Genomic DNA, 14,517 nt, shown 5'->3' on the forward strand with positions numbered 1-14,517 from the left:
AACCAGTGGGATCCTGGTGCTGACTTATCCCCGCTACGGCAAAAGCCATCTTGCTCAGGCAGACCACTCCACTGAGCAGCAGCACTGTGAGAGGATTCAATAGCCCTGTTCCCTGGAGGGACTGCCCCACCATGTGGTGTCTCTAAGTCAGTGTGCAGAGTAACTAGATTAACAGCTGAAGGAGACAACCACAGACAATAGATTCCTGGAAGTCTTGAATACACTGCCTAAGGTTAGACAGGGTCAACATCAGACATTATCAGAGGCAGATCCAGAAAGAAAAAACAGCATTCTCCTACCATAGAAGTGCACACTACAAAGTCAGGAATTCAGGATACATCAATTTAAGAAACAGAAGCAAAAAAGAAGAGTCTCACAAAGAAATATGCCCCACTCAAAGGGAAAGGAGGAATCCTCAGAAAGAGAACTAAATGAAATAGAGGCAAGTAAACTAATAGATACTGAGTTCGAAACAATGGATCTAAGGAAGCTCAATGAGCTCAGTGAGCTCAGAGAGAACTTCAAAAAACTACAGGGAAACTCCAAGGAACTTACTGAAAACTATATCAGCATGAAAAAGGACACAGAAACTATCAATAGGAGACAAGAGGAAATGAAGAATACAATTTCTGAATTAAAAACACAGCAGAAGGAATTAGAAGCAGGCTAGATGAAGCCAAAGATCGAATAAGCAAGCTGGAGGACAAGGTAGGAAAAAGCTCCCAGAAAGAGTAAGAAAATGAAAAAAGACTCAGAATGAATTAAGAGGCATTTAGGGAAAAGCAGGAAACCTGAAATGTAATAATACCTATATAATAGGGATACCAGAAGGCAAAAAGGAGCAAGGGATAGAGAACCTGTGTGAAAAAGTAATGATGGAAACGTCCCTAAGTGGAAAAAAGAAGAAGTCACGCAAGTCCAGGAAGCACAGAGGGTCCCATTCAGGAGGAACCCAATGAGGCCCACTCCAAGACACATCATTATTAAAGTGGCAAATATCAAAGACAAACAGAGAATCCTAAAGGCTGCAGGGAGAAACAGGTAATAACAAACAAGGGGGCTCTGGTTCGGCTAGCAGCTGACTTCTCAACAGAAATGCTACAAGCCAGAAGGGAATGACAAGAAATAAAGCAGAGGCCTGCAACCAAGACTGCCCTGCCCAGCAAGGCCCTCAATTAAAAGGGAAGGTGAAATAAGGAGTTTCCCAGACAAAAGAGGGCTAAAAGAATACACCTCCACCAAACCAGCATTGCAACATATGCTTCTTTAAGACGATGAAGAAAAAGAATCTATGAATACACCCAGTTCTTTTCACAGTCACCAATACTTGATATTGCCAATATTTTTAATACTTATTAATCTGATTGTGACAATGATGTGTTATTTTTGTTATCTCATTATTTGTTGAAACAACGCATTTTTCTATATTTCTTGCCTATTTATATTATTTTTAAAAAGCTTTAAATGACTTTTTGGTATTCTTTATCCATTTTTTGATTAAATGTTTGTAGAATTTTTTCCCTAGAACAAAAAACAAGCTATTAATCCTTTTCTAGATGAGTTGCAAATACTTTCCTCTTCTATTACTTGTCCTTTAACTTTTTTATATGTATATTACTATATAGTTTTAAATGTTTAATATAGTCATATTGTCAATATTTTACTTTATAGCTTCTGGGTGTGAATATTTCACTTCAGAGTAAGAAAAATATTACATTGAATTTTCTCCTAAAACTCCTTCGATTTTACATATTGATTTTTAACTCACCTGAATATTTTTTGTATAGTGTGTGAAATAGGGCTCTACATCTGTTTTATTTCAAGTAATAGTGATCCATGCACCTTATTTGTTGAATAAGCCTTATTTTCCCCATTGATCTGAAATATCAATTGAATCATATATTACATCATTACACAGATATATACATTTGTTTCTAGAATGCTCATTTTATTTCAGTGATCTACTTGATTATTTCTGTGCTGAGACTTTATAATGGATTTAAATTTTTTAATAATTTATAATGGAGTTTGACATTTAAAAAAATAAATACAATCAATCTGCATTTAAGAAAGAAAGAAAGAAGAAAAGAAGAAAGAAAGAAAGAAAGAAAGAAAGAAAGAAAGAAAGAAAGAAAGAAAGAAAGAAAGAAAGGAAGGAAGGAAGGAAGGAAGGAAGAAAGAAAGAAAGAAAGAAAGAAAGAAAGAAAGAAAGAAAGAAAGAAAGAAAGAAAGGAAGGAAGGAAAAGATACTCCTACCTTTTGCAACATGGATGGAACTGGAGAATACTATGCTAAGTGAAATAAGCCAGTTGGTAAAAGACAAATACCATATGATTTCACCTAGAAGTGGAATCTATTCAACAAAATAAACTAATGAACAAAATAAACCACAGGCATGGAAACATGGAGCAGACTGAAAGGGAGCAGACTGAAAGGGAGCAGACTGAAAGTAAGCAGAGGGGATAGGGAAGGAGGACAATGATGGAAAGAAGGAGAAGGGACTAAACAAAGAACATGTATGAATGACACATGGACATGGACAACAGAGTGGGAATTGACTGTGGGATTGGGGGGGATGGGATGGGTGAAGGAGAGCAAAGGGGTAAAATTGAGACACTGAAATAGAATAAATATGATTTAAAAATAAAATATTTTTTAAATCTATATAATTAAGACAAACATTGGCTAATGACTTAAAAATGACAAATATCATTATATATAAATGGCATATTCAAAGTTAATGTATCTTTATGCCAATGAAATTAAGATTTTCCAAAATTAAACTTGATTCAATCTCATTTTTCTTTTCTGTTGTTTTAAGGCAATTTAAGGACTTAAAGACCAAATTCCCATATATGTGATGCTTTACCATAATGAAAACATGACTAGATATTTTTAAGAGGTTAATATATTGGATTTCAAATTCATAAGTGTTTGGATTCAAAATCTTATGATCACCTCTCAGTAACTCTTTGCCTTCTCAAGTTACTCAATTTGTCTTTTATGAAAAATAAATGTACAATAGGATCTATCTTCAGTCATTGTAAATGCATTTTTTAAAGAAAGGGAAGGGTCATCAAGGAACATGTTTAAAGGAACCCATGGACAAAGCCAAAAGGGGGAAGGATTGAGGGTGGGGGTGGGTGGGGCAGGGGACAGTGGTAGCAGGAAAATGGAGACAACTGTACTTGAACAACAACAAAAAAATGCAAAAAGAAAAAGAAAAGGAGTCTACATCCTTAGAGAAGAAATTAAAGTAAAATAGATATTTTGGAGTTTGAAGAAAAAAGGCAATGCCTCGATAAATTTTGTTGGCTGTTATCATTACTCTTTTGCTTTTACTATAGTGTCAAGCAAATGTTTACTGTTTAAATTCTTAGAAGTAAAAGCTGATGAATAAAAACTGATAGCTGATTTAGCCAATGATCAAAGAAGTCTAGAATCATGCCACCAAACATTAAAACTAATGTAATTTTATTAAGTAACCTAATTTAAATCAGCAACCATATAAAGAATATACACCATGAATTCTTGGCAAATACAAATCTCCACCTTTCAGTGTGTCTTTAAAAGTCACTTAAAACACACTACATAATTAATCGATCTTTACATAATATTAGCTGCAGAACATGTAGTGGTTTGTAGTGGGTATTTTCATTTACTCTTCATGACTTTTTCCATCCTAATTTGTGCCCCAGAATGCTGACCTTTATATGATTTAATAACAGACATTCTCGTCTTCTGTCTCAGATTTGGTTTGATCAAGAACAGACACCAGCAATATATTTAGGAGAAAGCAGAATAAGGTTGGCATGACTGCCTTCCTCTACTAAAGGACAGAGCTCCTTGTGAGTGGCTTTTTCTTATAAATTTAGCATTCTCCAGGTTCCACTTAAAACTCCTTCTCTTTATCCCTTCAGGTCAAGAGATGATTTTACTGTGAGTCTCAACCCCAACAACATTGTGAAATTGTTGTACCAATGCTGACTAAACAAAATAAGACCAAACAAAACAAAACTGAAAAAAATTCAACAACAAAAAAAACCAATAAAAACAACAAAAGAATGAGAGAAGAAAAAAAGAGACAAAGAAGCAACAACAAATAAATAAGAAAAAAGAATAACAGAAGACAAGAAACAAAAAGAATTAGAGAAGAAAAAAGAAATGGAAAAGAGAATATGAAAGAAAAGAAGGAAACGAAAGAAAAATAGTAATAATAATATAGAGAGAAAAATAAAAATGAAATAAAGGAGAGAAAAAAGAATAAAAAATAGAGAAATAATAGAAGTAGAATAGGAGAGAATAAGCGATATAAAAGCAAAAAAATAGTGAAGAACAAAAAATGAACTAGAAAAAATAAAGAAAAGATTGAAAGAGAGAAAAGTGCGATTTCCCCCAGCAGTCTGTTGTGCCCGGTGCTCTCAGTCTCTGGATACTCTGAATGTGGATTCCCTTGGCTCCTGCTCCACCAAAGCTGGCCACTTGTTCCAGTTTCGAGTCTCCTGAGAGGTTCCCTCTCGCAAGCCACTGTCAGACCTTGCCCAGGCCGCCCTCGGCAAGTGTGTCAGGGTGGATCTTCTAATAGACCAGACGGGGAGGTCTCTAGGGCTTAGACATTTGGTCTCGCCCTTTGAATGCCCCCACTCTAAGCTGCTGTTCTTCTTCCACAGAAATGTGCTCAGCTAGGGTAACCAGCACCCAGCAGGAGTGATTCAGACTCAGGGCGGTGCTCACACTGCATGGAATGGGGCGGGCACTTCCTCTTTTTCTAGTGGCTGTGCGGATTGAACTCTGCTGTGGAGCTCAGCTCCTCTTCCTGATATTGCAGCCACAGAGCCCAGAACAGGCTGTCTGACTCCCAGACAAAAGTCCACCCGGGAGAGTCACAAAAGCCCCCTCTGCCTGGCTCACTGGGACCTCCATGCCACTTCACCTAGTAGAAAGCATTAGGAAAAAATCTCTCTGCTCATAGCTAGTGACAGCTGGGCAGGGGCAAAATTCCCAGCTCCACCTGGGCTCCAAACAGGCCAAATGTCACACTACCCTGTGCCTCTAACTGAGCACAACAGTTTGGAATTTCCAGCCCAGCGCCAGTATCCCTCTGCCTTGAGAAAGACCAGTTTGCCACCTGTGCACTCCATGCAGGCGAGAGCAGTCCTCTTCCTCAAGCTTCACCATCCAGCCAGCCTCTGACAAGCTCTCTGCCCAAAGTCCTTCCAGAGAACAGAGGGCCCTTCCAATTCACTGCTGGGTGTTCCAAGCAGACCTCTCCTCTGGCCACGGACTGCCAGTGGCCCATTCAGCAGTCACAGATTGGAGCAAACTCCCCAAGCTAGCATTGTAGCAATGGCTTCATTCTTTCCCTGGGATGGTGGGTTTGAGTCTTCCAGGTGGGTCAGGTCCCCACTGCTTCCCACCCACTGATGCTACACAAGTTCTTCTTTCCATCTCTTACTGCTCTGGGTTGAGGACCCCTGTATGGAACTAAGACCCCATGTCCCAGAAGGAGGGAGCTCCACTGTCACAATATGCCTCCAGCTTCCCAGTCACAGAACCTGTGCCAGGGGTTCATCCTGTCCTTCTCTCTTTCCATCTTCCTCCCTGCTCCTGTTTATGAAATTTTATATCAACTACACTTCAACTGGTTTTTCAACTTGATCGTTCTGCAGTTTAGCTGCAAGTCTTGTCCAGGTCTGGGAGCAAGTAGCGGGAGCTGCCAGTCACTCTGCAGCCGTCTTGGAAGCCCCAGGTATTCCAGATTAAAAAAAAAAAAAAAGGAACAATGTAGATAAACAAAAGTTTAAAAGCTGAAGAATAATTAGCTAAAGTTGATTCAAGAAGAAATAAAAACTGGATTAGAAAATAATTTTTAAAAATGAATCAGTAGTCAAAAAGAATTCCTCAAAGAAATATAAACCCAGATGTTTTCATCAGACAATTCTACCTAACAATTAAGGATCAAAAAAGAAATTAAGTCTTCTTCAAGATGTTTGTATTCCAAACTTATTTTAGCAAGCTGGATCACTATTGAGAAATAAACCCAATGTTTATTTACACAATTTCTATCATCTATTTTATCCAAAATGTATATAGAAGACGACAATACAAGGGAACAAACGAGAGAACGTAAGTATTATACATGTTGATATTAACTGAGTCAGACTGAATTTAAATCCCAACTCCACACCTTTGTATCTATAATACCTTCAGCAATTACTTAACAACTCTGTATTTAAGTTTCCTGATGTTTATGAGGATACCAATAATAACTCTTTCAGTGAGTAGTCATGAAAAATTACATAAGCCATGGCTAGGTGGCCTTTGGGTTGAGCATCGTCGCATACACCGAAAGGTTGTGGGTTTGATTCCCAGTTAGGGCATATACCTAGTTTGCAGGTTTGATTCCCAATTGGGCATGTACTGGAGGCAACCAATCGATGTTTCTTATTTTCTCTCTCCCCCCCACCAACCTTTTTCTCTCTTTCTAAAATCTATAAACATATTCCCAGGTGAAGATTTAAAAAAATTAAATGAAGTAATATATACAAATTGTCATACATGTATATAGCAAATGATAAACACCAAAAATATTACCTACTATTCTTAGTCATTTACTATTATTATTATTACTACAAAGATTATCTTAATACTCTTGCAAGTAATGGGTAAGTTTAAGTTTTAAAATTACCTTACAGTAAGTCTTTACCTCAAATCAAACACAGTAAGTGCTAGAAGCATGTCTTTTTATAAGGTTTTAATTACAGTTTATATTCAATATATTTTTATTAGTTTCATGTGTGCAACACAGTGGTTAGACAGTCATATATTTAACTAAATGTTCCCCTAATATATCAAGTACCCACCTGGCATTGGACATAGTTATTACAATATTATTTACTGTATTCTCTATGCTGTATGAGTCCCCATAACTATTCTGTGACTACCAATTTGTAGTTCTTAATCCCCTCAACTTTTTCACAAAGATCCTCAACCCTGCTTCCCTCTGGCAACTAACAGCCTAATCTCTATACCTATGTATTTGTTTCTGTTTTTGCTTGTTTACCTTGCTCTTTGGATTGCAAATGTAAGTGAAATCATATGGTATCTGTCTTTCTTTGACTCACTTATTTTACTTAACCTAATTCCATTTATGTTCATCCATGCAATTACAACTGGTAAGACTTCATTTTTTTATGGCTGAGTAATATTCTATTGTCTATATTATCGTGTCTTCTTTATTCAATCATCTATTGATGGGAACTTGGGTTGCTTCCATATCTTGGCTCGTATAAATAATGCTGCAATGAACATAGAAGTGCATTTTTTTTTCAAATTAGTATTTTAGATTTCTTTAAGTACATGCCCAGAAATGTAATTACTGGGTCATAAGGCAGTTACATTTTTAATTTTTTGACAACTCTTTATACTTTTTCTGTAGTGGCTGCACTAATCATCATTCCCATCAATAATGCATAAGGGTTCCCTTTTTCTCCACATCCTTGCTGACACTTGTTTGTTGATTTATTGACAATAGCTTTTCTGACAGGTATGTGGGGATATCTCATTGTGGTTTTAATTTGCACTTCCCTGATGATTGGTGACATTTAGTATCTTTTCACATGTGTATTGGCAACATGTATGTCCTCTTGGAGAAGTGTCTATTCAGGTTCTCTGCCCACTTTTTAATTGGATTGTTATTTTTTTAGGGTTGAGTTGTCTGAGTTCTTCATAAATTTCAGATATTAACTCTTCATCAGATCATCATTAGCAAATATCTTTTCACATTCAGTAAGCTATCTTTTCATTTTGTTCATGGTTTCTTATAGAAGCACAAGTCTTAATATGATAAACATGTTTGTAATTTTCTACCCTGAGATGCTCATAGTTTTTTAATTAACACTTTAATTAAAAAATTAAAATAAACGTTACACTATTCTATTTCCAAAATGGGGAAGAGGGAGCTTTGTTTCAGATGACTTCTCCACACAAGCTATTAAACACAGTCATAGTTCTCCATCTTAAAAACATAATAAATATCAACAATAAATAATCTTCCTCTGTCTTTTTTTTTCTAGTTATTACAACTTTGTTTTTCTTCTCCTTTTCATGACCAAATGTCTCTAATGTGTTGTTCCCATTGGTTACTTTCATTTTTTAACTTCTATTTACTCATAAATATAACTTCAATTTGGTTCATGCTCTTACCTCTCTTTCAAGAGTGTTCTTTTCAGAGGTAATCAATCACCAATGTAGAGTTAAAAATCACTAGATAACTCAAAACTATTTTTCTCAACTCTCAGAAAGGTTTCACACACTTAATCACTCCCTTCCTAAATATTCTGCCCTTGCTTGGAAAATACCATGTTGCCATGATCCACTCTTCCACCCCAAGCTTTTTATTTTTTCTTTCAGGATTGCTCACAAACTCACATTAGATGGAATTAAAGAGGGAAAGAGAAATCATTATAGGATCTGAAATCCATATTTTGTCATTATTGCTGGTAGTGCTCATTCTCACCTGGCCATTATCTCACCAAATGTGGACTTTTACCAAGTTAGGTCAAAAGAAAATACAAAGCAGCATGATAGAAGATCCAAGATGGCATAGGACTAAGTGGAAGCTACACTAATCTCCTCCCAGGACCAATCTGGAATTATAACTAAATTGTAAAGAAATCATCCAGAATAACCAACTGAACACTAACTGGAGAGAAGCTTTTACAAATTGACAGACAGAATAAAACACTTCACCACAACATTTCTGGCATAGAATGCGGAAGAGACATGAGAAGACTAGCTGGGCTCCCACGGGCAGTAGCTGAAATGCCTGAAGGATATTTCAGTAGCTGGGGGTTCCCCATGAGAAGTGTAGGGTCTAAACCCCAAGCTGGGCTCTCCAGGCTACAGCACCAGAGCTGGAAAAGAACCCAGATAACAACTAGCTATGAAAAGCATCAGTGTTTTTTTCTGCCAGGAAGAGACAGCTGGAGATGCAGAGAGCCTCTTAAAGAGCCAACGCACAACATTTCTTTTGCAGCCACTTACCTTAGGCTCTTGCAAAGGAAGGGCAGAGTGGGCCAGAGACGCTTGAGGAGACTCTGTGGTTGGTAGCTCTGGGGAGAAAACTGAGGGAACAGTTGCCAGGATCTCTGTGCTGAGTCATTCTTTGCTGCAGGAGCCATCTCTCTCAGGCAGAGTACTCCTTTCTGAATAGCATCAACCTGAGGGGAAGCAATAGTTCCACCCACAAGAATTACTCTACCCTACCCTGTTCTGCTTAAGACTGACTGCTGATTACAGATTGCTTAGCTTAACAACTGATCAGTTTAGTGACTGATTAGTTTAATCTCTAAGGCAGAAAATACAAAGCAGCAGCCAAAATGGGGAGAAAGAAACAGACCCCAACTGAAAGAACAAGAGAATTTTCCAGAACTAGGTGAAATGGAGGTAAGCAATTTATCAGACAGTTTAGAGTAATGATTATAAGTATACTCAACAGCATGAAAAAAAGACATAGAAACCATAAAAAAGCATGTCAGAAATAAAGAATGTAATATCTGAGATGAATAATACACTCAAAGGATTAAAGAGTAACTTAGATGAAGCAGAGGATCGAATCATATTTTGGAAGACAAGGTAGAAAAAAACACCCAGGCAGAGCAGCCAAAAGAAAAAAGAATTTTAAAATATTAGGAGAGCTTAGGAAACATTTTGGATAAAAGGAAGCATAGCAACATCTACACCATGAGAATACCAGAAGAAGATTGAGCACGGGATCAAGGACCTATTTGAAGAAATAATGACTGAAAACTTCCATAATCTGGTGAAGGAAAAAAACACACAAGTCCAGGAAGCTCAGAGAGTCCCAAACAAGTTGGATACAAACAATTCTACACCGAGACACAGCTTAGTTAAAATGACAAGACTTAAAGACAAGGAGAGAATCCTAAAAGCTACAAGAGAAAAGCAGGTAGTTATCTATAAGAGAGCACCAATTAGACTGTCATCTGATTTCTCAACAGAAATATTCCAGTCCAGAAGACAACGACATGAAATTGTCAAGGTGATGAAAAGCAAGAACCTACAGCCAAGTCTACTTTACCCAACCAGGTTATCATTTAAAATCAAAGGAGAAATAAGGAGGTTCCCAGACAAGAAAAAGCTAAAGGAGTTTGTTAACACCAAACCAGTACTGCAACAAAAGTTAAAATGGTTTGCTTTAAGAAGAAGAAAAAAAGAGAAAGAAGAAAATAGTCTAACAATAAAATGGCACTAAATACATATCTATTAATAATCACCTTAAATGTAAATGGCTTAAATGCTGCAACCAAAAGACAGAGGGTGGCTGAATGAATAAGAAAACAAGACCCATATATATATGCTGCCTTCAAGAAACCCATCTCAGATAGAAAGATACATACAGGATAAAAGTAAAGGGTTGGAAAAAGATGTTTTATGCAAATGGAAAAGAAAAATGCTAAATAGCAGTATGATATCTGACAAAATAGGCTTTAAAACCAAGGCTATAGTGAGAGACATAGAAAGACATTATATAATGATAAAAGGAAAAATCCAACAAGAGGATATGTCCCTAGTAAACATTACACACCCAACATAGGAGGACATAAATATGTAAAGCAAATCTTGATGGAAATAAAAGATGAAATCAACAGAAATGCAGTCATAGTTGGGGACTGTAACACCCCATTGACTTAACAGGCAGAAAATGGATAGATCTTCCAGGCAGAAAATAAACAAGGAGACAGTGGCCCGACTTTTCTCTTAATAAATATCCTACATCCAAATATATATTTATGTTATTATGCTCTGGTTTTAGAACTAGTTTGAAAAGCACTCAACACATAGTCTAAATAAAAATTAAGAAGAGTAGATCAGCTTTTGTTTTGTTTTACTAATATTTTACAAAAAAAATCAAAGACGAACACTTAGGTGGCTGACATAATTTGGCTATGCTGCAATGAAATGGAGTGCAGATATTTATTTGAGATCCTGATTTTATTTCCTTCAGATACATACTCAGAAGTAGGATTGCTGGATCCTATGGAAGTTCTAGTTCAATTTTTTGAGGAACCACCAACCTGTTTTCTGTAATGGTTGTACCAATTTAAATTCTAACTAACAATGTACGAGAACTGCCTTTCTTCACATCCTTACCAATACTTATCTTTTGTCTTTTTGTTAATAGCTGTCCTAACAAATGTGAAGTGATGTCAAAGAGGTTTTGATTTTCATGTTTCTGATGATTAGTGATGTTAAGCATCTTTTTGTGTACCTGTTGTCCATTTGTATGTCTTCTTTGGATAAATACCTATTTGGGTTCTCTGCCCATTGTCTAATTGGATTATTTGGTTTTTGCTATTGAGGCACATGAGTTCTTTATACATTTTATATTTTATTCTCTTATTAGATACATGGTTTGCAAACATTGTTGTCCATTCTACAAGTTGGCTTTTCTTTTTGTTGATCATATCCTTTGCTGTGTAGAAACACTCTTGTCTGATGTAGTCTCACTAGTTTATTTTTATTTTTGTTTTTGTTGCCTGTGCTTTTGGTGTCATATACAAAAAAAGCATCATCAAGACCAATGTTGAAAAGGAATATTATTCTGTCATAAAAAGGAAACCTTGCCATTTGTGACAACATGGGTGAACCTAGAAGACATTATGCTAAGTGAAATAAGCCAGACACATAAAGACATATACTATGTGATCTCACTAATAAGGATAATCTAAAAAAGTGTACTTTGTAAGACAGAGTAGAATGGGCTGAGAGATATGGGAAATAGTGAGATGCTGATGAAAGAGTTCAAGCCTTCAGTTATAAGATGAATAAGTCCTGAGAGCCGAACACATAGTAACTATAATTAATAATACTGCACAGCATACTAGAAATTTGCTAAAAACTGCAAATCCTAAGCTTTATCACACACACAAAAATAACTATTTGAGGTGATGGATGTGGTCAGTAGACTTATTGTGGTAATCATTTTACAATGTATATATACATATATATCAAGTGATCATGTTGTACAGTTTAAATATATACAATTTTGTCAATTAAACCTTAATAAAACATAAAAGGAATATATAAAGAAAGTGCATTTTGCTTGAAGCAATGGGGAACCTTGAGACAGAACAAGCTTTTTTTTATTTATTGAAAACAATGATAAAAAAATCAACTTTCATATTTTTGATCAAGTATTTTAATTAATTCCATTGGAAATTTAGAATTTCCCTCATCAAGCCTATTTATTTACCTTCCTCACAATTTAATAATAGATAATGAATAAAGTGAATGCTACATGTGGGGTTTATGGAGGCTACTTTGTGTCCTGCACTGTGCCTATTGATATCACAAGGTTCTGAGCAGTCACTGCCCATTTGAAGAGCTTAGAGAAGATTATTATGGCAAATGTCCATAGAGTTCAATAATTAGTGTAATGGCATAATGAAAATCCCTTAGAAACTTTAGTTTTGCGTATTATGCAAGCTTAAGTGATGTAACTAAACAACAACAGACTCTCTGGAAAATGTATCCAAAAAATGATAACCCAGTTGTACGTGTAATGTTCATTGTTGTTTCTCAACAAATTCCTCTTGAGACAAATATAATTAAGCCATGCATTGGATGCAATCCCTCTGGTCTCTAGTCAGAATAGAAATACTGCTGATTCTATCACCATGTTATAATTTGGAGCTTGGAAAGTCTTGAAGCCCAGCAAGGAAAAGAAAGTTTACTTGTGATTCTAGGTATGTTCTATTCATAAATTCCTCTAAATTCAATTGAGGTTGTAGAAAGGAGGGTTTCCTGGTTTTTAGCTGTGTATTCATTGGCTTACTCTTTTCAAACCAAAATGCACAAAAATATGTATGAAAATGAATACACAAATGGCTGGAAATATACTCCCTTCCAAATATATAAGGCTGTGAAATTTAGAAGACTAGAATATGGCACCTTTATATTTTATTCTACACACTTATGTTTTATTTAACTCCTTTACAATTAGAATAATTTCATGTTACTTATATAACAGCCTTGGTGTATAAGAATATCAGAAAGACAAAAGAGAAAAGTCATAATTTCAGAATTCAAAATCAGGAAGAAATACTTCATCTCTTTTAATTGGGCAGTTATTTAGGATGCTTTTACAAAAGAAAGGCAAGTATGTAGGTTCTCAGGGCATACCATTGATCCTAGGAAAGCTCTTTTTTCTGAGGGGTGTTCAAGACAAGACCTGTACCAGGTGGCTGGATTTGTTTAGGGATTATCTGCTCTCTGTTATCTCCACAGATGTCTAGCTCTGAGCCTATAAATGGAAACAAAACCCTCTGCACCGTATTCACATTTGTGGCTTTTTCCTCTTTAGCAAAGTTACAACCTGTGCTCTTCATTGTGTTCTTAATCGTTTACTTGTTTACTATGGGAGGAAACTTCATTATCATCTGTCTGATCTGGATCACACCCTCCCTACACACTCCCATGTATTTCTTCCTGGTTAACCTCTCCTTTCTGGAGATGTGCTATATCACCAGTGTAGTGCCTCAGATGCTGGTGCACCTGCTTGTAGAGACAAAGACCGTAAGTGTGGGAGGCTGTGCAGCTCAGATGTACATATTTACCATCCTGGGACTAACAGAATGTTGCCTGCTAGCAGCGATGGCTTATGATCGCTTCGTAGCTATCTGTTACCCACTGCATTACACTCTCCTGATGGGCCCTAGTGTGTGTTTGAAATTGGCTGCAGCATCTTGGACCACAGGGGTGGTGGTGGAGTCAGTCCAGACCACCTGGATCTTCACTCTGCCCTTCTGTGGAACAGGAAAAATTCAGCACTTTTTTTGTGACGTCATGCCTGTACTGAAACTGGCTTGTGTTGATACCTCCCATAATGAGATTGTGCTATTTGCTGTCTCTGTGCTCTTTATTATGAGTCCCTGTTTCCTCATTCTGTGCTCCTATGTGCGCATTTTTGTGACCATCTTGAGAATCCCTTCAGCAGCTGGCAGACTCAAAGCTTTCTCTACTTGTTCTTCTCATATCCTGGTTGTTTCTCTCTTCTATGGCACTGCCTTGTTCACTTATCTCCAACCTAAGACTTCACACACTCCAGAGACAGACAAAGCAACTTCACTCATGTACACAGTGGTTACACCTGCTCTGAATCCTGTTATCTATACTTTAAGGAACAAGGAAGTGAAGGAAGCCTTTCAAAGGGTAACACAAAAGAACCATCTTAGACAAATGGCCTAAACCAGCTATAGTAGACAAAACTGACACTATTGTATAGAGAGGTTACCCAAGGTTTTATGATCCCACTATCAATATATATTGTCATTAAAGTAATTATCGCATAGTAACCAGGAAACAGTTGGATATGTTCCATATTTTTCAATGTGTTTAAGCAAAAGGGAACTATCTGGTAGGATCACTAAATAGTTATCATTCATTCAGTCAACACCATTCAATCAATATAATTACTGAGCGTCTCCTATGTCC

At 36.6% G+C, this 14,517-nt stretch overlaps 1 protein-coding gene across 1 annotated transcript; it reads left to right on the plus strand.

Annotated features, from left to right (window-relative positions):
- The first annotated feature begins 13,311 nt into the window (after positions 1–13,311).
- Positions 13,312–14,271, plus strand: LOC129084532 (olfactory receptor 10C1). Its single transcript, XM_054590726.1, has one exon. The coding sequence runs from the start codon at positions 13,312–13,314 to the stop codon at positions 14,269–14,271; it is 960 nt and encodes a 319-aa protein (XP_054446701.1).
- Positions 14,272–14,517: the final 246 nt, after the last annotated feature.

This window comes from Pteronotus mesoamericanus, unplaced genomic scaffold (genome assembly GCF_021234165.1).
Source record: "Pteronotus mesoamericanus isolate MK-2021 breed Mesoamerican mustached bat unplaced genomic scaffold, CSHL_Meso_final scaffold_21, whole genome shotgun sequence".
NCBI lineage: Eukaryota > Metazoa > Chordata > Mammalia > Chiroptera > Mormoopidae > Pteronotus > Pteronotus mesoamericanus.

What these genes read in the sequence shown, in the direction of transcription:
- LOC129084532 (XM_054590726.1), top strand. Translation starts at nt 13,312, where the DNA reads ATGTCTAGCTCTGAGCCTATAAATGGAAACAAAACCCTCTGCACCGTA.